This window comes from Aphis gossypii, chromosome 2 (assembly GCF_020184175.1).
Source record: "Aphis gossypii isolate Hap1 chromosome 2, ASM2018417v2, whole genome shotgun sequence".
Classification (NCBI taxonomy): domain Eukaryota; kingdom Metazoa; phylum Arthropoda; class Insecta; order Hemiptera; family Aphididae; genus Aphis; species Aphis gossypii.
Genome location: NC_065531.1, coordinates 24,223,975 through 24,250,179, shown reverse-complemented (window position 1 = coordinate 24,250,179; position 26,205 = coordinate 24,223,975). Strand labels below are relative to the sequence as shown.

At 27.5% G+C, this 26,205-nt stretch overlaps 3 protein-coding genes across 19 annotated transcripts in view; 2 read left to right on the top strand and 1 right to left on the bottom strand.

Annotated features, from left to right (window-relative positions):
• Positions 1–11,234, top strand: part of LOC114132669 (oxidation resistance protein 1) — a 161,606-nt gene extending 150,372 nt beyond the window's left edge. For 11 of the 14 annotated variants that reach the window (XM_027998188.2, XM_027998184.2, XM_027998187.2 and 8 more), the window contains 4 exons: positions 6,092–6,251; positions 8,963–9,084; positions 9,191–9,360; positions 9,553–11,234. In XM_027998188.2, coding sequence (XP_027853989.1) covers positions 6,092–6,251; positions 8,963–9,084; positions 9,191–9,360; positions 9,553–9,688 — 588 coding nt within the window. In that variant the 3' untranslated portion in view covers positions 9,689–11,234. Of the gene's footprint in view, positions 1–46; positions 389–803; positions 825–3,166; positions 3,416–6,091; positions 6,252–8,962; positions 9,085–9,190; positions 9,361–9,552 lie in introns of those variants that run through there. The other 3 variants (XM_027998193.2, XM_050199669.1, XM_050199668.1) reach the window with 3 other exon arrangements.
• Positions 11,235–11,875: 641 nt separating this feature from the next.
• On the top strand, positions 11,876–16,015 carry LOC114132660 (52 kDa repressor of the inhibitor of the protein kinase-like). Of its 2 annotated transcripts, XM_027998171.2 has the most exons (6): positions 11,876–13,194; positions 13,271–13,345; positions 13,772–14,006; positions 14,059–14,231; positions 14,375–15,165; positions 15,249–16,015. In XM_027998171.2, exons 5-6 carry the CDS (start codon positions 14,498–14,500, stop codon positions 15,559–15,561), a joined length of 981 nt encoding a protein of 326 aa, XP_027853972.2. In that variant the 5' UTR covers positions 11,876–13,194; positions 13,271–13,345; positions 13,772–14,006; positions 14,059–14,231; positions 14,375–14,497; the 3' UTR covers positions 15,562–16,015. The 2 variants fall into 2 exon arrangements, with proteins under 2 accessions (XP_027853972.2, XP_050057707.1); XM_050201750.1 differs by having other exon boundaries at positions 11,876–13,345.
• A 2,681-nt stretch (positions 16,016–18,696) lies between these two features.
• LOC126550052 (basic phospholipase A2 pseudexin A chain) overlaps positions 18,697–26,205 on the bottom strand; it is a 23,735-nt gene continuing 16,226 nt past the window's right edge. Inside the window, exons 5-6 of one of the 3 annotated variants that reach the window (XM_050200857.1) lie at positions 22,902–23,054; positions 18,697–19,575 (exon numbers count right to left, since the gene is read on the bottom strand). In XM_050200857.1, coding sequence (XP_050056814.1) covers positions 22,915–23,054 — 140 coding nt within the window. In that variant the 3' untranslated portion in view covers positions 18,697–19,575; positions 22,902–22,914. The remainder of the gene's footprint in view (positions 19,576–22,901; positions 23,055–26,205) is intronic. The other 2 variants (XM_050200858.1, XM_050200856.1) reach the window with 2 other exon arrangements.

Sequence of the window (26,205 nt, the reverse complement as noted above, 5' to 3'; positions counted from 1 at the left end):
CTCACAATCAGCTGTCACGGTGACCAACGCATGTAGTTTTCCCAATCAGTAGTTAAACGCAATAGCTTCATAAAGCATTCCGTGTTCCGTTCGTTCTATTAAAATATTGTCAACGTGTAATTGTTTTTATTTTGATTGAAACATCATGAACATATGCATATCAAATTAATGTATCAAATTATATTTATATATAATATTATGCTGCTTACGTCCGGCCCTTTATTGATTAATTCGAGTATGAACGCGTCTTCGATGTGATGCAGTATGATTTCTAAGACTTTCAAATTTTTACTACAACATGAATAGTTTTGGGAAGTCGTCAAAAACAAAATTGACGTCCACTAAAGCATTTGTGAAAAAAGCTCAACAATTATTAAACAAACGCAAAGTAAATAAATAATACGTTTAGTACCTAAATAATGACGTACAACTGTGTAGGTTAACAATAACAAAAACATTACTATTATGGTATCATTTTTTTTTTAAATAAATGAAATTGCATTGATTAATAATGAAAAAACAAATAAATAATGACGTTTATTAAAAAAAAAAAATAGTTATCTGTGTTGTTGATCATTATTAATATACGTATTTATATAACGTATAAATTATTGTTTTTTGCAATTTTATTCAGTGTATATTGAATAGTTCTCAAACTTAATATTCATTAAATGTATCATATTGGTTATTGTTAATATCTCATATTATTGTCTAATCGTGTTTATTTATTTTTGTAATGAAGTGTGTCTATAGTATAATATAATTTTACAATTAATTACTTAAATTGATTTTTATAGTTTTAAGTCTCACCGGGACTCGAAATGGTATTATATGATGTATTTTTTTCTTTAACTGATAGTTCCAAGTACAAAATCTAATATTTATCGTAGTTATTATGTTTCTTAACTAGTTATAACTTACAAATAACTTAATGAAAAAAAAAAACACTAACTCACTATTATAACCAATTTATGTGTTTTGTATTTATCAAATTTTTTAGCAAAATCATTTAACCATGCTAGTATGTTTTTTTTAGTTTTATCAAACATTAAAACATAAATGGTTATTTCTACTGTTCGAATATATTTCAAGCTTATTTCGAATGTATGCGATTACAAGTATTAAAACATGTGTCTTAAACATTACCCTTTTTACTTATTTTTCCTTCTTTTGAATTTAAACTTTTGATTATTGATAGGTTTTCACTTTTATACGTTTCATTATCACTCAAGTATATTGTACGTATATCTATATTTATTTTATACATCAAGTATTGTATTAAAGATTTTGTATACTTACCGTTATTTACGGTTATTATAGGGTTATAAAAGTTTGTTGATAATTAAATTATTAATATTGTAATTATGATTTTTTACCACCTCTACTTGTATATTATACTTGTTATTTATAGAATACCCTATATTTATTACACATTTGTATACGTGATAATATATAATATATACCTACAAATGGCATTAAATATTTTCTCTTGCATATCTATCGATTTAACATTTACTTCGACTCGAACATTTGTTATTTTTAAATATATTTATCGTTTACTAATTTTTGTCAGTTCAGCATAAAAATTTAGCTTATGCCACGTATTTAACTCGTAATTAATATACTAGTAGAGATGACAAATGCTGGTGCTATATATGTTGACCTTACTTGTATTATCCTCTTAAGTTCATTGAAGAGTAAAGATGACGTTAATAATACGTGTCTCTATAATACGCGTGTTACAAAGACAATGATAGGTAGTGTTTCATATAATAATATGCGTTTAGACTAAATCTATGATATTTTTACGTTCAAATAATCTTTTTAGAGTGAAAACATGTCTGCTAGTATACTTTATTATATCCTTAAATATTTTAAGTTTGTATAATAATTTATCGATTTTTCAATTTAATGGCTTACTTTTCTGTTTGCGCCTATAACTCTAAACGAGTGTGTGTTTCGTGTATGGTTATTATAACCTTGAACGATCCAACTGTATTGGATAGCCAGAGGCCTGAAGACATTATAGGCTACAGTCTATAATTTAATTTTTTTTAGTATACTACGATGTCGTGATGTTATTTTCCGCCATATGATATTGAGTTTGGTCTTATCTTGTTCCGTAGGTTTGAATGAATTTGATTAAAATAACAAATCTTTTATTCATTTTATATGGTATAACATAAATATATCGATGTTCAAATGTGATTTGAAACAAAAGGTAGTTTTGTTATTTTTTTTTTTATTCAAAAATTCATAACTTGATTTGAATCTGTATTATTTATTAATATATAATATATTTTATTTATTATTTTAATTAGTTTAGAACACATCAGTTTATCACTTTACTTTTATGTTCAGCCGTTTATATGATGACAATTATTTTTCTAAACGCTGTCTGTTCCAGCCCATTTGACCTTCAGAATTTTGTTATTGAATTATTTTCTTAACAATACCATATATGCGTACATTTAATCATATATATCTATATATATGAATATTAAAGTTGTTTTTATTTAAATTATAACACATTAATTATGATAATATTCCATACACTGTATTGGATAATATTTTGAACTCAATTGATGAATTATAGTTAGTATTGATGTTTATATAATAATTATTTTTTACATGATTTTCAATAATTATATTGATGAATTTGTATAATTTCACGGTAATAGTTTTTTAAAAGTATTTTATCACATTTTTAGTTTAGATAGTGCACTATAGGTAATTGATATTAATAAAGCTTGTTAGGTTAAAATTAAACTTACATTAGTTGTCAATAAGCAGTTATTATTTTGTATAATTATAGGGATTTAAATGGTAGTCAAAATGTTAAATATTATCATAAACGAAAATAATATTTTCCTCATTTAAAAAAGTTAAATATATATATTATATATATTTACATACAATTTATATTCCTTGATTTTTGAGTATAGTTTTACGATGTATAAGGTATAACAGAATATTTACTGACTGATATAATTGACGACATACATAATACATTTTGTTGTCATAATTATTTTTAAAATTTAAATATTAAATTATTAATGTATTTCTGTTATACATAGTCCATTCATCTTGATTTTTTGATGTTTTTTTTTCGGTACGTAGCACGTGTTTTTATAAAGTGTTTATGATTTTGTTGTGGTGGTCATCCGTGTATTTCGCACAACAGGATGAACTAATTTATTAAACATCCTTTGAATATCTATCCATACATGCCTTTTGATTTTTCTATGTGTGAGCCATCTAGCGTTGTAATGTTTTGTGGGTTGATTTTTGTTTTTTTTCTTGTAATAAGATTTTATATGGGTATTATCATTTATTTTACTATTTGCGTCAGTTTTCAATGTTTCGATAATATTTAAAGTTTAAACCAATATTTCCTAAAATGATTGATATCGATGTAAGTAATATAATTTTCAATCTCATTTAAGGGCATTGGATTATAAAAGTAGGCGGTGGCTTTTTTACTTGTATTATATGATTCAGTGATTGTGTAGTATATGTTAAGCTTATCGATGACTGGTTTCTTCAGAAATTGCATCTTCATATAATGTGTGAATTATTATTTTATGTATTTATATTGTATTTTTAAAATAGTTATTATTTTATTGTTAAAAGCAGGACCGAATATATATGGGAGGGCAATCAGGGCATTTATCTCGAAAGTTTTATTCGGAGGATGCCAAATTACTAAATAACAGTGGAATAGTAAAAAGGGGACTGGGTTATGAGAAGGCTCTAATTTTATACTTATAGGCCCGGGTAAAAAATATTTTAGATTCGGCCCTGGTTAAAAGAAATAATAATTTAAGAATTTAAATTATAATTTAAAGAAAAATACAAAGATAATTCTGATTCCAAAAGCAAATATCTACAGTTTGTTCATTAGGATAATATATTTTGTTATTTATATAATAGTATATATATGAGTATACATATTAAATTAATTTGTCACTGCATACTTTGTATTTTTATTTTTGAGAGGACATCTATGGGATTTTTTTTATTAGGCGGTAAAAAAAATTTTTGGGAACGTTTGTTTGGACATCATATTTTTATGTCATTGGAAAATAAAATTTTGTTTCACGATGATATAAAATTATGTTAATATAACATTTTCAATAGGTATTAGTTGAAATTTTAAAATAATGAGCATACATAAAATAGATCATCTTATATATTTCATCACGCACCTATTTAATAAACATATTAAATAGGGGAAATGGAATTTATAAATGTCTGTACTTAGATAAATGATAGATATTAGTTTCCACCTATCTTTTTTTTTAAATTTAATCAAATTAGCTATCTGCACAGTTTTATCTCAAATAATAAAACTTGTTTATTTACACAATATTGATGAACGTGTATTAAAACAATTAAAAACAATTAGTTTTGGTGGTAAAATTATTTAGACGTGAAATCACAAAATAGTGATTTATGTAATGGTTAAAAAATAATCAATTTAATAATTTTAAGTTGAGTTCTTATAGACAATTATATGATAAAATTCCATAAGTTCATAAAATATTTACCTGTAATATTTTAGTTAATACTAAACGAATTTCCACTGTTATATTTTATGCATATTTAACGTGTTGAAATTTTCAGTGTTTGGCACTGCAGTAGAGTACAGATATCATTTTACTACGATTATAGAAAATGTGCAGTATTTACTTAAATGCAAGTGAATGTTTTATGGATTTTATATAAATGTATAATTTATTATACAATTGATTATCGCGTATACTTGATATGTAAATGTCGTAAAGAAATTTTTAACTTTCAATATATATATATTATATATCTATAGGTAGTTCCCGAACTAGACAATTAACTACCTATTTCAATCATGAAAATAACCGTAATATTTATTGTTACTTCACGTGACTACGATATTTTAAACCTACATCTCTATATATTATAGGTATTATATTTATATATTTGCATGATTTTTTTATCTTATAGATTGTTATTATCTCTTACCTCGGCTTATTACCAGTATTACCCGATAATGGACAAATAAAATAATCAAAATGCGTAATTTTATTTATATTAACTGTTTCTTTTTACACGCATTTATTATTTCTTAGTTCAGATTTTCAGCATCTGTTAAATTGTATGATCATATAGTAACTACAATATACAATATCATAAAAATGTATGTTTTGAAAGAAGGAACCTCGTAAACAAAATAACAAAAAAATAAAAAAATTCTGATTTTACAGTATATACCTTACCTATACATATTATACCGGACTAATTTTTGCCATTTACCTGTGTGACACGTGTGACCTATATTTTAAGCGCACTTGCAGTGTATACCTATGGCGTAGTGTTGATAGTATAATGTACAAAAAGCATGTGATCATATATTTTTATTTTTTATTTCCTGATCATTACCTAGCTGTACCTTTGTATAATATTAGGAGTATATAAAGTATATCACAAAGATCTGCTTATTTTATATTAAAAAAAAAAAATACATTTAATCAGATCTTCGCGATACACCCTATACATGCACATATAATATTCCATATTCAACACTTCTAAGCAGTGATGACTAACTATTTATGTTTACTTTACCTATACCTTGTGTTATGTTTTTTAATAGAGCATGTGTGTCTATACATAATAGAATGTGTATAATTGTGTATGAGTGCACCATAATAACATAATATTATATATCGTTATATTATGTACTTTTACAATAGTTTATTAACATAGTAAATTACATTGCATTGCAGTTTATCAAAAAATATTACTATGTTATTAAATTATTGTTTCTTATACACGTTCGACGAAATGCATTATTCGACCGTGTATGATGTTATATTCCTACCTATACGAATTTATGGTTTTAGGCCAACTTAAAATTTTAATTTCAATTGAACTATTCAATCATATATTATACAGCCCCACACAATTTTTTGATCGTTATAGTTGTATTCTGTGCTCGCCCTTAAGGCCGCCTATGTTTATAATATAATATATAGTTGGGCATGTCCCGCTTAAGTTGTCATACACAGTGGCGATTCTAATCACCGATTGTTTTTTCTTACACGCATATATATAGGTACTGTCTATGAGTGATGAACTCCGTCGGGCCTTCTACGCAACCAGCGTCAATTCATTAGACTTCGAATCATATATTCCCGATTTACACGGCATCACCGAAATCTTGACCGAAGACCACAGGAAACAGTTGAGCAGACATTTGCCAGCTAGAGCAGAAGGTAAATATTATTATTACTATATTGAATAAAACGAATAAAAAAAAAACGACATATATATTATAATAAATATACTTAAAATATTTTTTACATTTAACCCCTGGGTCTTATTATTGGTACCTCTATTGCTTTTTGCTACAGTCAAAATACCTACTTAACTATTATACATGTGTTTATAGGATTCCGTAGTTTAAATGATTGATTTTCAAGGCTATACTATCTATTTTCAAAGATTCGTATATTTATTTTTTTATAGTTAATAAAAATTTAACACACCGTGACATTCGAAAACTGCATCTCCCCTCTTCATACCGTTAAATACATCCCTAAGCAAAATGTAGTTTCTTATAATGTAGTCTCTAAAGACAAACTAGCTTTTAATATTAAAATTACGTGTAAATACGTATTTATTATAATATTTATATATGGCGTCATATTATTTTTTAAACATTTCATCCTTGGTCTAGTTATTCTTAACCGTCCCTGGTATCAACGTTGACAAGTTATAATTTCTCCATTTTCATCAATCAAAACTACCTACATGTCCACCACATAATATTTATTTCTCTACACTATATATTGTCAATTAAAAACACAATGTTTAATGTTTATGCATTAGCTAGCTACTGAATACGACATTTTAATTATGAACTGTGTAGTATTTTTTTATTTAATTAAATGCAATATTTTACTATAGCTTGCGGGAATACACATTTTTAAGGGATAATAAATAATATAATGCTACCGTTTAAAAATGATATAAAACTTTGCAATGTAATTTAAACACAATATTAATCGTATTATTAATAATCCTATTAATGCATAGTTAATCTTATTATTTTTGTCATCCGTCTGTACAGGAAATTTAAATAAAACGTGCTGATGAATTTATTTTGTTGTGATGTTGGTTTATATTTCAAACTTTTTAATGTGTCTCATCTTTAAAGTTGCTAACCAAAACAAGTCAACCATTATGATTTGTTTATTCTAAACTAGCATTCTATTTAAATCTTGCTCAGATCTATTTGATATAAACATATACCTATATATTATATGGTTTTTTTGGATATTGTCCATAATATAATATATTAGTTTTTGTTTTTATTATCATTTTAAAAATACGAATTTTTACTAAATGTTTTATATATATATTTATATGCGTATAGATTTAAAGTAAACTTTATTAAATTTGGTGTTTAATAAATTAACTTTTATTTTATAGATAAATATAAAATTATACATTTAAATATATTTTATCCTTTGTGTAATTGTACGGGTATAGATTTTCTGGTAGTTTTTTTGTTAAAATGTAAATTTACTTTATTGGACATTTATATGTTTTTTTAAGATTTAATGTTTCTAAGTGACTGGAGTCACCATTGCCCAGCTACTTAATATTAATGAATCTTCTAAGGTCACCTGTTTATTCGAAAACAAATACCTACGACGCAATAAATTATGTCTAAAACTGTATTATATTAAATGTTGAATGAAATTATTTGACTTAAAAAACCTTTCCCAGAATTTGAATTATATACGCTGTATTAGAGTTCTATTATACTTTAGGTATAATAATAATTTAATATAAATTTGTATGAGATGAATAAAACCTTAGTTTAAAAATTAGCTTTATAAGTAGTTTGATAAACGATTTATGAAAATTTTTGATTTGTTTCAGTTTATGTACAATTAGAATTAAAAACCTTCATAACAATATTTTGATTTAATACACATTAAATCAACACGACGTCCCTATTATACATACCTATTGGTTTTACAATTGTCTATATCGAATAGTTTCTCTTTTTGAATGTATTTATAGAAAATAAATGCTCCGTATAGACTTTTTTATTTACTCCTTTAAAATTTTTAAAAATGATAAAATAAGCTTTCCTCGTTTTTTTTTATATATATAAGACCCAATTGCGTATATAATTATTAGGCTTTTGTTATTATTGTTGTGCTTCATCGGCAGTGACGGTAGCATACTTTAGTGTCGCTAATAATGGACGGTTTCCTGTCCTTTGTCGCGTATGCCCCCGTCATCATCGGTCCAATTGCTGATTTTTTATATCGACATGTAAAGTTTACCAGAGCCATAGTACATAACTCTGCATCATCAGAGTTTATACCAACAGTATTGTATTTGTGTATATACGTCTGAGTGTCTGACTTCCGAGGCTTCTATAACATTATTATTATCACCGTCGCTATATTATATATCTCGTCTTTGATGAATAAGATTGTGTTTGGAAGGCTTTACAAAGGATTATTTCTATTAAATAATAATAAAGCACACTAAAAAATTCGCGTTTCATGAGTAAAATTATATTTTATACATAGCTTGTGATATTATTTTAAATTAGATTTTTTTTTTTTAATTCAATATAGTTTTTATCATCAGTACAACGATTTGTATTTTTTCTTGTAAAAAAAAAAACTTGTGTGGTAAGAAGTACACCTTTACGTTAGTTTTTTATTAGGTAATTATTATAATACGTAAACGACCATAGTACCAGATTGGTAACAAATAGTGAAAATATTTTTTTTATTTTGATGTCGCTATTTTTGTGTAGAATTGCCTGTGACTTGATATATTTGAATAGGTTTCTACTATCTATATCACTTGGCTTGGAGGAGTTGTTCTCTCTCTCTCTCTTAATGTAAATATTGTAATATGTTGTGTGTAATATATTTTTCTTCTCTCGTTTCAGGATATATGTGGACACTGGTCTTTAGCACACTACAACACGGTTTCTCTTTAAATTCCATGTACCGAAAAATGAGCAAAGTTGAAAGTCCTATACTCCTAGTCATCCAAGACACGCAAAACAACGTAAGTAGCCAATTTTATTTTTTATTTTTAAATCTAATTTCGATTACGCGATACTTAGATCGTCTAATTGTCTATCATGTTGTTTTTACCACGATCACTGTTGCAGGTGTTTGGAGCACTAACGTCGTGCGCGTTGAAAATGAGTGACCATTTCTACGGTACTGGTGAATCGCTGCTATTTACGTTCTGTCCCGATTTTCAGGTGTACAACTGGACCGGCGATAATATGTACTTCATTAAAGGCAACAATGAGAGCCTATCGATCGGGGCTGGAGAGTGAGTATATATATATATATTTTTATATTTTTAAAATTCAATTTAAAACCTATTCCTATATGAGAGTATTCGATGATGGATTTATTAATTCTAACCTTTTTTGCTGAACGAAAACATATAGTTTGCCCCCTTTGTTTCTCTATACCTATGCTCTAAGATATTTATGTTCATTCGATCGATTTTTTTTCACAGTGGTAAATTTGGTTTATGGCTGGATGGTGACCTGAATCAAGGCCGGACCGAAGCGTGCAACACATACGGCAACGAACCCTTAGTCAACGAACAAGATTTTGTTGTCAAGATCCTCGAGTGCTGGGCGTTCCTATAAACTAAACAAACCAATTATTTTACACAAACATACATACACACACATATACACAATTCACCATTTATTCGTTTTTTTTTTGTTAGGGTGCTAAATTTTAATAACTTCTCGTCAATCATTTGCGATGGCGAAATTACAATTTATTTTTAATTTTTAACCACACCGAAACTCCATAAACTCTGTTCCCCACCTCTGTTGTACCTGTTTGTATATATATAAAATTAAAATAATAAAAGATCAGTAGGAGAGAAATTACATAATACAATTTAGCTCAATATTATATACGAAAAAGTAGTTGAATAATGTTATGATTATGATTTTATTTATTTTTTTTTTTTTATCTAATTTTATAAGTGTAACAAAAAAACGTAACATGTAATAACATTTAGTAATTATGTCTAGTCTCAGACGAGAGTTCTAAGAGTTGACTCTGTGTTGCTTGTCCAAACCTGAAACCCTTGAAACAATCATACAGCAGCACTGATTATGTTTTTTTTCTAAACCACTTGTTGTAATATCGAAGAAAAAAATTATATCTCTTGTGTCCAGGGACCACTAGTCATCGCACGTATGAGCACTTCATGCGCCTATAACAATATTTTTTAAAAATCAATCTACCCCATTTCTGTAACCGTTAGACAATCACAATAACTCAATCTATCCCGCCCCGCCTTTATCATGTCTCTGAATCTCTCGATTAATTTTTTTTTTTATTATTCGTTGTATATTATTATTGTGTTGTGGCAACACTGATTTGGTAGCTGGGCGCTGTAGTCCTTAGATTATTAAATTTATTTAAACCATATTATATTACTATACGTGTATTACTAAAGTAAATTAAAAATAATAAAAACTCGTAAAAGATTTAGTATATAATACACTAAATAAATATATCCATATAATATTAATAATTGTGATAAGTCTTGCATTGGCCTAATGTAGTATTATCGAGAAAAAAATTATGCTAGAGCGTCGTAAAAATAACTATTTTAGTTTAAGGAGATTTTAGATATTTAACTTAATATTTATAAATATATATTTATACATATATATATTATAATATAAGAACATTACTGTACCTCTAGCAAAGTCAATTCCGTAGTGATTAAGTGGAAAGCAATTAAAATGAATTTTGAGTGAGGAAGTGAATTAAAACAAAATACCTATGAAAAGTATATTATTATATTAGTGAAATGCATCGTAATTTATATTTGATAAATACCGGTAACTCGTAAACTAATTTATTTATCGTTGTATTTCATTGTAGATAAAATATATATGTTAATTATTTTATTTCTTTTCCTTTACTGATAGCATTATTATTGTGTATTTATTATAATTTTATAAATGATTGCGAGCGAACCAGATGTTTGTACCTAATTATTGTTGCGCGTACCAGTTTGAATAAAAGCCTTAGAATGTGCTTTGTGTTTGTTCGTTTCTTTTAATTTCTTTTATTATTATATTATTTTATTTTTTTAAATATATTAGACGGTATTATTTATATATATATAATTAAAAAAAAATAAAAAACATAATTATATTATAATTGTTACTGTTGCGCAAGTGATTTATTTTGATTTTGACGTGAAAAATAAAGTTAATGTAACGTTGAAAAATAGCCGTCTTATTCTTACCCGTCATCCTGCCTCGTCCACTCCATCTATTGTGTATAATATTATTCAACTATTGTAGCTCATTCGGATTGCGAATGAATCATGCGAATTAAACTGACATAATGTTAATTTATATTATATTAGATCTTTCATAAATATTGGACGTGTCACAATGCAATGTTATTCTCATAAAATATATACTACGGGTATTAATGATCCACCTAATCTGTGTTTAAAATAAAAATATATCAATAAAAATGTACGTAGTGACCTGGACAATATTCTTACCTTAAAGTTTTATAATAGGCGAATCGATTCTAATATTAAAGCTATAACGGCATAAAATTCTGCTAAACGCAAATTTGCAGCAATATTGTACCTACGTTAGTAAGTCGAAGACAACGCGTGCGGATACGATGTTCTCTCGATCAAATTTGATTAAGATCATTATAAGAGTAGTAGGTAGGTACCTATTCTATAGTATGCTTTTTCAATATATTTTAATCTTAAACTTTATAATAGATACAAAAATTGTAAGCCTTTTTTTTTAGAAACTATTATGGCATAGTAATTATGAAATATAGTTGTAGAAAGCTATCTTCATTCGATTAAAACAGTTTGAAAAAATCCGACAATCTTATGAAGCCCGAGAGTTTTTCTGGGAAGTAATTTTTGTTAATTATTTAATAATATTATGCTATGTACCGAACGCGTTCAATATTACACGGTTGCCAACATGAGGCGTGGCCGTACGCGGATATCGGTACTGATAACAGATAACAACGAACGACGTCCACGCGTGAGAACAAATCACGCACGACAATGGGCGGTGCCTTACTTAGTAAACGGTCGTGATTGGCGCAAAGGCGGAGCCTTCGCAATAGTATCGACGCAATAATGCACAACGCCTATTGACCGGTGGTGCGGATCACAAATTCGATTAGAACGTTCAAGACTCCCGAACGAGAAAGAAGATCGTAAAGGAAATAAAGGAATTACATCAAAAATAGATAATTATAGCTCACTGGACAAGGAGGACCTCCCTAAAAATACTGAAATGCACTCATCAATATTTAAAGATAAGTGGTATTATTGTCATCTGCTCACTTTTTCTTGTAGTATTACTATATAGGTATTATATTTTATGATTAGTAACTTAGGTAGGTACTCGTTAATTATTATATAGCTGTAATGGTTTTTCGTAGCTATATATCTAGGTATATTAATGAAAACTGTTGTAGGTATTTGCAATAATATGAAAATAGAATTTAAAATAATAAATAATTAGAATAATATTTTTAAACTATACCTACAAAATATACTGCACCTAACAGGGACGTACACAGGGGGGTGTTTTGGGTGTTCAAACACCCCCCGAAATATTTGGTTTTTGTATGGTTATTTATTTATTAAATTTCAATATTAATTTTTATATTATACTTTAATAGACAGGTATAATATTACATTGTGTTTATGAAAAACCTACTAAAGGAAAATAAAATTATACCTATTGTGTATTGACGTGGGTAAAAAGAATTCTAAAATGTGCACAGACATGGGAAATACCAAAACTATACATGACGGAACAATTACTGCGAATTGTAGTGTTATAATTTATAAATAATGACGTTTCTATTCGCTTGCGTTCGTTCGTGTTCGGGCTCTAATGTAAACGCACCTTTATAATATTTTGTTATCGACATTATCGTTAATGTTTTTGTTTTGTATCTGAAACGAGGCACGAAAAGTGACAATATTATACTATTTTATTTCTTAACTCTCAAGTTGGTTTATAATATTATACTAATATAAAGTATGGAATCGTCAAAAAAAAGAAACACTTTACTTTCTTATTTCTCAACAAATAAAAAATCTCGAACTGAGAATAATGAGGTGCGTGATAGTTTTTATTTTTTTTGTTTATTAATATTTTAACTTGTTTTCTAATGTTGATTGTTGCGCTATTTAGGCACCAGCAGAAATAGAAATTGAATGTTTATCGACATCGCCAACGTCAAAATCTGTAGTAGTAGACAGTCAACTTGTAAGTACTTACTGCTTATGATTTTGCATACACCTCAGTACCACACGTCCACACGGTTTATTTACTTATAGTTCGAAATAGTTTGTATTATTTTCATTTCCGATAAGGCGATAACCGGATATTGTACGATTGAAGTGTTTGAACTGTAGACTTAATAATAAATTTCCAGTACACTAGTTTTTCTGTTCATGTGACGTGTGTTTTATCATCTATTTATTAGGTCTCTTATCATTGCGCCGGGCATCGCGTTTATTTTATTAACAATTTTACGTAAACTATTATATTTTAATTTATATTTAATTAAAGCGCAGTGGCACTTTTCACGTTATTCGGCCGAACTCTTCAATTGATTAGACCTCTAACGATTATCATATTTCAATAAGAGATGAATTTCATGTTTTATAATTACTTTTTACTCATTTTTAGGACCCCCCTAATGACGTGGCTAATTTTTGTCGAAAATCACTAAATGATAACTAGAAATATGAACTTATTGTAAAAGCATGGGTACCTGATATTACCTGTAAATTTCCAACTTCAAGTAAATGGAAATTAAAATTTCAACATTCTTGGTTGCGGTCTTTTCCTTGGTTGACGTATTCAGCAATCGAGGACGGAGCCTATTGTAGAATTTGCGTCTCATTTTCCCAAAAAAATGCAGGTAAAGGAAATCACGAAAATCTAAAAGCTTTTATACAGACTTCGTTTCGCAGTTGGAAGAAACCCCTTGAAAAATTTAAAGAACATCAAAATAAATTATCCCATAACCGAGAAGATTTCCTGTGCTTTGTTCCAGTTGAGATTGTTACAGGGGAAGGACTTGCAAATACGCTTCTGACCACTTTAAATGCCCTTGGTGTAAACACACTTTTTATGAAAGGACAAGGTAATTATTTTTAAGTCTAGTAAATTGTTAGTCATATAATTGATATTTTTTGTATTATTATTTTATTTTAATTGAACTAAAAAGTCCGTATGAATTAAATAAAGTGATAAAATAAAACGTGAATATTTATTTTTTCTTTTAAGGTTACGATGGAGCGCGTGCCATGAGTGGACAATACAATGGTTGTGCAGCTATAATTAAAAAAATCTGTCCAGAGGCTGTTTATGTGCACTGTGCTAATCACAACTTAAATTTAGCAATAACACATGCTAAGGTGGGTGGAACATTTAAACTCACTCAGTTTATTCTATGATGTTTTTGAATATATATGCTCTGCGCTTGAAGAACTGGAAGTAACAACCTGTAAAGTTGATGGAGTACAACCACACACTCTTCTTTTATCAATTTGTACACCTCAATTTATTGTTGCATTATTAGTACTAAAACCGATTTTTAGCTTGACTAAAAATCTTAGCTTATCATTGCAAAAAGTAGATTGCGATTTAAGCAGTTGCGTTCAGTATTCAAATAATTTGTATGAAGAAATCAATCAGATGAGAGAAAATGCAGAAAGTAATTTTAAAAACGTATTTAAACAAGCTATGGAAATGGCAGAAAAAACCGGTGTCCAAATGATCATTCCTCGGCGTGTTAAAAATCAAATACATCGTGAAAATTATGCAGGCAACCCTGAAGCATATTATCGTAAATCGATATTTATTCCATTTTTAGATCATTATCTGGATCAATTAAGCTCAAGATTTCTTGACCATAGTACACTACTTTTAAAAATACAGAATATTTTGCCGTCGAAATGTATAGCGTTGGATACAGATGGAATTAAAGAAACAGCACACACTTTAATAATAGAATGGCCAAATGAGATACTTGGAACATCAGAGGACTTAATAGCCGAAATAGTTATGTGGCGAAGGTAAGCTCTAACTTAATCATTCGAGTTTTGCATGCTAATTTAACTCACTAATATCAGTAATATTGCATTTATATATGTTACAGGCATTATTTGGGCATGCCAAATGAAAATCGACCAGTATGCTTTATCCAAGCTCTAAACCAATGCAATTCGACACTGTACCAATCAGTTCATCGATTTTTGCGTATTGGTGCAACGCTCCCAGTATCCGTAGCTACAAGTGAACGCTCGTTTTCTTCCCTTCGTAGATTGAAAACGTATTTACGTAACAAAACAGGCGAAGAAAGATTAAATGGATTAACATTGTTAAATGTACATAGAGACATAGAAGTGAATTGTGAAGATATCCTTAACATAATGGCTAAAACTACAAGAAAATTAGATTTAGTATTGTAATTTTTTTTGTTTTTATTTTAAAAAAGTATTGTAAGTACTAAGTATAACTAATTTTCTTAAAAAAATTTCGTATGTTTATTAAAAAAAAAGTTCTACTTTTCAGCAACTGATTTTCAAAAACAACCCCCGAAACTTTTTTCTGCGTACGTCCCTGCGGCACCTAATAAATAAATAATACAATTGTTAACATTTTACTAACTACAAATAATAATAAAAAAATACAAAAACAATATTAAAATAATATGAATAATATTATAAATTAAATACAATATATCTACTTGTAAAACATTAAAAAAAAAAAATGTATTAATATTTTTTTTAATTGATAAATACTGAGTTTTTTTATACAACATTAAGGGTATAACATTAGGTATATGAATCAAATTATATTTGAATTACCTACATAATTTTTCACCAAGTACAACGTAGAAAATTTTAATATAATAGGTACTGCAATTAATTTAATTATTATTAATTTGATGCGTATACATAGAATTTTTTTGGAAATATTGAGTAAAGACTTGTGAAATTACTTCGGTTCGGATAATTTTATATAGGTAACTAACATATGTACCTATATAGTTTTATGTTTTAACCTTAGTCCTTAGTTATTGTTCAATTATATTTTACTAAGCAATTTAGTCACAAAAAGTTGGTCACAAAAAAATTGTAGGTATCAGCAAAATAGATCAAAAGCAATAAATTGAAAACTGTACTTCTAATTACGAACTTACGATCATTCAGAAAACACATAAAATAGAAACATTTAAGCAAGAAATTGATTCAATTGGTAAGTACAGTTTATTATCTGAATAAATTTCATCATGTCTATATTATATCTTGAATTACATTAAATAACTATACTAAGGTAGTCTACATTTTGACAGTTTATAATTATAAAAGATTAAAGATCAGTTTGGCTAAATATTTAGGTACCTATAGGTAGGTACTTTGTGAGATATGATAAATTAATACGTGTCTTAATAATTCTTCAAAATACCTACTTATACTTATGTGAAAAACAAATAGAAAGTTTTTCAGTATATTATTTACTTATTATACAGTTGCTAATACACGTATAATATAAATTGAAAATGTATAAATTGTTATAAAGTTTATAATATAAACATAAAGAATTTAAGACTTACGAGTATAATATGGCATTAAATTTAATATTTATACAAATATACTGCAATGTTAAACATTTATAACACTCAATTAAAATAAATAATAACAATAATTAAATTCTCGCAAATGGCGATAAACGACTTATTTTTAAATTAATAATAAATATAGTTTCGATTTTAAAAATTAATTTTTTTTATCCCAGGTACTAAAATAAACATTATACTGTAATATTATTCGTTGATACATCGCAGCTAATTTTTATACAATACAACTAGTTATATAAAAGCTTTTATATAACAAATAATATTTGATAATATATATTATTTTATTAATCACATAAATAATAAATTAAACATTCTTGGTTATCAAAATAAAATTATAATGGGTTATAAATATTTCTATATATATTATTATTTAATTATTATATCTTGTACATACCTATAAGAATTTATTTTTAACTATATAGGTCCACAAAAATACAAAATAATAACTTTTTCTATTATTTAATTAAATATTAAACTAAAATCAAAGTTAATCAATTTTCAGTTTGCAATTAGCTAACATTTTATAAATGAATAAATCTAATAGACTTATAATATTTATATTTAAAAACCGTATGATATTCATGAAATTCAATTTTAATAATATCTATAGGTGATTACAACATTTTTGCTTTGGCCATCAGGCGGTAGGTACCTTATATTATGTTTAGCTTATAGGAAGTGTTAACGGAAACAGCTAACATCGATTGCTGATATTGTCCACGCTATTACCCTTGACTAAAAAACTCACGCGTGTTGCAAATCGTAGTAGGTACAGTGTAAAAAGTGGCTGTAAGAAAAAGTGTTGTTCAAGTATGATGGCCGGTATCTAAAATATATATAACTCATTAAACTGCTGCGATGGCGATGGTAAAATATATATACACATATATATATGTGTGTGTGTGTGTGTGTGTGTGTGTGTGTGTGTGTGTGTGTGTGAATTTGTAAAGTTTGAGTTCAACCGACTAACAGCGATGCACAACATCCAACATTAAGCGCAAGTAGGTAACTATATATTTTACTATTTAATTAAACCATTTTGATACGATTAACAATGTAAAAACTCGTGTGTTAAAAGATATAAGAGAGACCGAAAAGTATTATTGCGGAGATGTCATTACAAGACGGCCGACATCTGATTCAGTGCAGCACGTGAAATGTGAGAGGAGCGACCTCTGTGACGTTTTTATTAAACAGATCATCTAGGTTCAGTTTTAAGAAAGAAATCTGTCACGGCTGACTGACAAAAATAATAAGATGTAACGGGAATACAGTATAGATCTCTATAACTGCTAAATCCTATACAATATGCCAGTAATTCGAGGGTTTACGAGCTCATCTCACGACGTCTTATAATCTAACATCCCCGCGAATTATGCGATACAGCTATTATACTTAATAGTACCACTTTTACGAGTGAAAAGTGTTTATTGTTTCTGTAGGTACTTACATAGATTAGTATGTAGGACTTATATACCTATGTCCTATATTATACTATATATAGTATATAGGTTTATTGTATTTTACCCTGAATATATGAGGATATCATATATCATATAATCATATGAATCATATATATATTACATGAAAATATGATCATCTTTATTTTGTACGATGTATAATTCTTGTACATGTATATTGTATATACGATGTACGCATAATACATTTATACATAGACCTTATTTTCTCCACTTTTTAACACCACTTTGAACTTTTTTACTGAGTTGTTCCAAATATTTACTTGAATGTCCCTACGTCACCCATTTTACATTTTGGTCATGGGAAGAAGGCTTCAATGTACTTGTTCTCACCTTTACTTGTATTCTATATCTATATTATATAATTTCATGCTAATATTTGGCATTGAAACTATGTAAGCTACGACATACAATAGATTATTATTTATTAGGTATACATATTAGTGACAAATGGAAATGTAATATAATATACAATATGCGTTCAGTTTGTGTAATCGAAGATTTTTATTTTTTTCGTTAGTTTTTCTATAAACGCACAATATAATGTAGGTATAGGAAGTGTTTTTACAAAATATAATATTACAAACGGTTTAAAGTTGTACATCTTATACATTTAACATTATGATACATTTTATATACGAAAAAAATGCGCGTTTCTTCGAATCTCAAATATTATGGTAACAGAAATTAAATCCATAAAATAACATAACAACTAATTCATCATTGCGTGTTACAATGTTAATAATACAATATTACTATTTCGGTTCGGTAGGAAAACAGCTTCAGTTCAATACATCGAGCACCCAATAATGCAATAAAAAAAAAATAAGTTCCTCAGGATTTTATACGGTTATTCTATTTTGTAATGATGTAGACATTATAAAATTAATGTTCGTGAATCTGCAGCAGTCTGTCTCGAATTCAGATAATTCCATATGTCGTCGTCGCGTACAGCTGGACGATCCATAATATGATTTCCATAATATAACGCTACGACACCTTCCAGTCGTACCATGGACCCGAAATCAAAGGCTCAAGTTGTTCAATCGTTTCGACGTAAGTTATACATAATTATTTTAATAATAAAATTAAAGTGTTCCGATTGATACGTTTGTATGTGTGTATGTGAATGTTTTAAACAATCTATGTATATTATATATATCGAGTTATTCGTATAGTGCACACGTATCATATATATTATACATATAATATATTAGTATTAGTATGATATTCACGTTGATGGCGGCGATGCGTCGCTTCTACTGGTATGATGTATCATAGGTATAATGACTAGAACGAAATTCGAAGCTATCGTCGTCTATAAAACGTGTTAAAATATAATACTGTATATACGCCACAGCTGTCTGAAATCAATAATAAATACAATCTATAGTTATAGTTTATTAAATCACCTATTTGGGGGCAGCGGCGTGCCTGGCATTTTGAATAGGGGAGGAGGCGACTAGGAAATAATAAGCAGAAAAAAAGGTCATTAGAAAATAATAAGTCCTTTGTACATTGTATAATGTACTAAATACTAATATAATAAGCTACAAATAAAGCATTACATAAATAGAATGGCGAAGCTGTGAAAGTAGTATATGTTACTATCCTAACCTATTTAATTTTTTACTTAATAAATTTATAAAATTGGACTTAATAGGTACCAATTAGTAAATAAATAATAATAAATAGTCACTATAGAGTTAATTATACATCATAATATTCACAGAAATATAAAATTATTAAAAAAAAATTCAGACTTTTGAATATGCTTATTATAGGTGTATTATATTGTCTTATGTACTATAAATAAAAATAAATTTTATTTCTCTCTAACCATATTTACTAAATATTAATAATATTGATATGTCTAATGTCTATGTATTAACTATAATAATTAACGAGTTTTATGAAATCTGTGAACTGCCATGTGATATGAGTTAAATAAAACAGATAATATTCTATATGAACATCTAGTGGACAATACTGAATAGTTTGTTAACGGTCGAGTAGTGACAAGAGCGCAAACGCGATTTAATAAAATAATAACTTTTATGAATTATGATAAAATATTATAAATATTATTTATAATCTATAATTTTTTTGATCCAGGGGGGATTAACCCCTATACTTTCCCATGGGCATGCTTCTATTGGGAGATACCTATATATAACATTATTATTAATGATTATAGGGCTCGGATTTTAAAGTATATAATAATATTATGCTTCTTATTTATATATGAGATAGAAATCTAATTTTTATACATAAATTCGTTTCACGTCATTCTGATTCCAAATAAACCGATTAATTTTTGTTTTTTTATGTAAATGCTTTTTTTGTTGCTTTTTTCAGTTATTTCGCTGTATAATTTTTACATGTTTATTATGCTACTATAGTAATAATAAAAAATTGAATTAATAAGAAGTGTAAAAACCCAGAATGCGGACTAAATGGTGGTTATATTGGATTATTATTGTTTTCGTTATCGGGTTGTTTATTACATTTATTAAGCGTATAGATAATCGATCTACGTATAACAGCCTGCAGTATCTAAATGATCAGTATACCTATAACATCGATATCGACCATTTCAAAATTTAAAATTTATTGTTGTAATTTAAAACCACTTGTATGAAGTATGCACCGATCACTTCAGTGGATGTAGAGAGTTCATTTTCTATGTTAAATATTCTGTCGGACAATACAGTCAGTTTAACAGTTTCACTACTGTAAATCAAGGGAAATACACGGTAGTTAATTTTTTTTTTAATTTAAGTTAATTTTTAAAAAAAAAATTGTATTCATTTTTATAACTAGTTCATATTAATTTTGGTCATGCTTCTTTTTTTAAAAAATAAATATTCTTCTTTTTTGATTTTTTAAAAAAAAATCGTGTGCTTTTAGATTCTGAACGAAGTGATGAATGTATTGATTTTACAATGATGTGTGTTTTTTTTTTTTTTTTTTTGTGTCTGTGTACAGCATAACTAGTTGAAATAATGCTCCAATTTCAAACTACGGGGGTGGTTTACGATGTAAAAGTGAATATCCTTGGAGCATTATAGAGGTAAAAAGTTAACATTTTCCAACAGTTTTCAAAAAAATAGAGAAAAACAAAAAAAAAATGACGGAAAAACGGCAATTTTCACGCAAAACCAGTTTTCGACCAAATCGATTTTTTTTTGTGGTTGTAATTCAAAAAATAATCACTGAAAATACTTGAAATTTTCACCAAATGTTAATGTCAGTAGTATCTGTATATAGTTAAATTTTCAAAAATTTTTGACTTTTTTTGAGTTATTTATAGACCACTGAAATTTTCGATTTTTTTGAGAAATTTTTTTTGAAGTGTCGATAAAAAATTGTTGGATGACCAAAAATTTTGAGAATTTAATACAAGGTTCCTTATGAATTGTTTTTATTATAGCTAAAAAAAAATTAAAAATCGTTAGTCACAATTTTTTTTTATAAGCGTTTATAGTTCAAATTTTTACGAAATCTGTCGAAAACGCGAAAATTTGCAAGTAATTTTGAAGTTGAAAAATCATAAAAATTTTTTCTTTTACAACTAAGTTTTGAAAATTTGGTACAAGGTTCTCCATAAATTTTTCTTCAAATATCTGTAAAAAAAACTCTACCGGATTCAGACAAAAAAATTTTATGAGTGTTTGAAATTTAAATTTTTACAAAACCGCGTTAAATAACGGTTTAGCCTCAAACGATTTTTGATATTTGTTATTATTCAAAAAGTATAAGTCGTAGATACTTGAAAATTTTACCAGTTATTTAGATTGGCATTTTCTTTACATGATTTAATTTTAAAAATATTTTGAGTTTTTTTGAGCTATTTATAGACAACTGAAATTTTCAATTTTTCTGAAAAAATTTTTTTGAAGTGTCGATAAAATTTTTTTGGCCCTATAAAAATATTTGTAAATTTTATACAAAGTTCCTCATATGTTATTCTTATAGTGATTAAAACATTATAAGAATACATAGGCACAATTTTTTTTTATTAGCATTTGAAGTTCAAATTTTAACAAAAATTTGTCAAAATCATGAATATTTGCAAATTATTTTGTAGTTCAAAATTCATAAAATTGTTTGTATTTATATCTAACGTTAAAAAATTCAACACTAAGTTTTCCATAAGTTTTGCTTCAAAAAGCTATAGAGACAATTTGAAGCGTCATTATAGGAAAAATGTTTTGATCGTTTGAGTTTTAAATTTTTATGAAATCGGAATATTTGTTTCAAAATAGAATATATGACAATATTTAATTATAATATATTCTAGACTGACAAATCATCTCCATTCAAATCGTTTTTCGTATACAATGATACCTATAATTGCATTCAAATTTAATCTACCCTAGTCCGAGGTCCACCCCACCCCCTAATGTACGGCAGAGCGGTACCCACTTGCCGACTTTTTTTTAGTTGCTTATCATGTTTTAAAATTCGAGCCATATTAATAAATATAATTTGGTGGATCCGTGAAGTTAGATTAATTTATATTTTATAGTTTTTTTATGTTTATCATCCCCCAATTGACAGTATAGTCCAAAATTTAGACTACAAGTTTATAGAAAATCCAGACTTCACTCGTCGCCACTCAATTCGAGTAGCTATTATAAGATCGTAATGTAAACGTACATATGTATAAAAATACAGAAGTACATACATACCGTTGCCTTTCAAAACAACATGTTCTGGAACCATCTCCAAGGGCTTGTTTTGCAAATCGCCTTCTGCGTTGGGCACCCAAAACGTCTCAAGCACATGGCCAGCTGTTGATCACACTCGCACAACCGCTGACTGCAACCACCTCCTAATGCTGTATAATCAGCAGTAAAATAGATGGTATTATATATGAAAATATTACAATGAAACATTTAAGTCGTATATATAACAAAGCGAGTACACCGAGAGCGTTCGACCTAAGCTATACCGATTATCACGAGGGAATTTTTTTACAATTCGAGTTTTTAGTTTTTTAATTTTATTCCATATAATATATACCTTTTTAATGACATTACATTTACAGGTCGAGAGTAAAAAGTTATTATCTTCTAATATATTATTACCTACATGCAGTGTCTTTATTGTATATGTCGATGCTTTTTATTAAAGCACCCGTGAGTAAAAAATTAATCAAACTAAACAAATATGCGGTGAGAGATGACTGATAGTAAAATAATTGTATCTCATGCCGCCCTCCAAAATTACCTTCCAAGAAGGTATATCTATAGATTTGTTCGGTTCTCATCGAAGTGGTTATAGCAGTTTTGTTGATTTAATCGTGCACTATGTATACATGTAAATAATTGTAATTAAGAATATTATATTTTATTTGTTATGTTTGTGATTTATACGAAATCGTAACCGTTGTCTGTCGTGGCTGATGTCTATTTACCGTTCTCGACGGGCGTACATCGCGTGGGGGTTATAAATCGAAGAAACATCGAAATAAGAAAACTACGGGAAAAAAGGTTAAACTAGTAACGGATCAATCAATGAGCCGCGTAAGCCGATTTCCGAGCTTGATGTCAACTACGGCACTGTGCATTAAAGTAATATATACCACGAAACTGCAGCTTTCTAACGTAGTTTTAACTTAAACATTGCACATTTAATAACTATTTGAAGGCCGGCGTTGTTATTATTGTATTTGATAACTAGGGCTAGGATTTATATGCATTTGCATGTTTTTTTCCTTAAGTCCAAATTTAATGGTTGTCAGATTTGTCCACGATTTGGCTAATTCTCGTTTAAATAGAACCAATTTATTTTTGCATATTTTTGCATATTTTGAACACAATGCATATAATTGCATATTTATAGATTTTTGGAATTTTGACTTTTTTTAACTTAAATTTTCAAATTTTTATAATTTATTGTTAATTTTAAATGTGTTTTTTTCATAAAATCGATAATTTTTGGTTTATCCGTCGAATTATTGTAAATATAAAGTATAAATATTATCTATCTAAGAAATCGATATTGATTAACTCCAGGATAAATCGCATTATTTAAAATATGCACCAATAACATCGTGTGATGTGGAAAGGAGTTTTAGTCAGTATAAATCTATTTTACGTTCAAATCGCTGGATGTTGTATTTGAAAATTATTGAAACAACACATTATAGTAGCATGTAATAATGATATAATATAAACTAATATTCAATATTTTAATGTATAATAATACAATTTTGAATTATGATAAATAATAATACTCTAGAAATAATAAAAATTTGTTTTTGCATATTTTTGCATATTTTGGTAAATAAAATGCATATTTTACAACTTTTTATTGCATATAAATCCTAGCCCTATTGATAACTTATATACAGTATACACGCATAATATAATATGTACATAAGAATATATTACTACGTTGTGCGCGACAGATTCGGTTTTTATTTTGGAACAAACTACACGATTATAATCAGTGTATGTAATAATATTATAATACACAGGTTAGGACTTTAGGGTATACGGCTATGTCATATTGTAATATATATATATGTATTATAGCTATGTGTAGTACCTATATTTTTAAGGTGAAAATAATGATCACTTTGAATTATTGTGCACGGCGTTATTATAATTTTTTGTACACTTCTCTACTCTACGGGAACTTTGTTCGTTGCAGCATTTTTCCCTTTGTTATATATAATCTGCATAGATTTTTTTTTATTATTATAATATACACCTCTACAATTCTACATATACAATTGCTGAGAAGTGCAGGTAATATCTAATTATTATAATAGCCGGTATACATAACACATATTATTATTGTATTATTTCGTGAATGTATTTAATGTTTTTTTTTTTTATTATTATTTCACCGCTTCTCCTTTTTTATACGTGATTTTGCAGAATTGTATTTATTACTTGCAGCTATATTGATATAACTATTATATACAATATATATGCATACTTTTGTATTTTTTCGAATAACATATACAATATATATTTTATTTTTATTTTTATTCCAGCTTGAGCTACTAAGGTTATTAGTTTGCTTAATTACTCCCGTTCCCTTTCAAATAGAAAACATCTTTCACCTTTTATTTAATAGTATTGGTATTATATAAAGAATAATGGCTACAACTATATATATGATATTTTTAATAATTCTTGGGCCATTAACCAATTTATTAGGTTTAACACACACACATATACATTACACACTGCATATAATAGGTATTATTGTACTATCGTTTATGACTAACTAGGTATAATTGTCATTTGCAGAGATGCAATTCTGATGTCGCGACAACTGACGACGTGTATTAACAACCATGTGTGTGTGTTTTTTTTTGTGATTTTTAAATTGTTTAATATTATACTCACTGCAGAAAATTCATATTTAAAATCGCATTGTTTCAAGAACCCAACTCAGATTTTCTATATAGCAGTGTAAATATGTTTGGTATATTTTAATTATTTTGTTTCTCAAAACCGACATTCTATCGTAACGGTATACTATACTTATCAATAAATAAAAACGTATTCGATACAAATTACAATTGTTCAAAGAATGGATATACTCTGCGAATTAACTTTATAGCCACGGAATTTTTTTTTTTGTGATCTCAGCTAGATTGTGATATTTTATAAAGGCATCAGTTGCATATTGTTTAAAACCGTTTATTATAATTATTATCATATAAAAATAAAATAAAAAATTATTATAAATTCTTTTCCGTGGTATGGACACTCCGCTGCCAACAGGCAACAATTACATTGATCTCAACTACAATGTATAAAATAATAATATGCTATAGTACTGTTATACGTGCAGGGTTAAAAACGTTTCTATTACACAGCCTCTTTGTATATAGCACGAACGTTTCTGTTTTATTCGTATAATCGTATTGTTTTAAACTCGTCGTTTATGAATACGATCGTCTTTATTCATTTTTACCCGACTATTATAATCATTGTTGTTACGACAAAATACCCACGATTGAATTT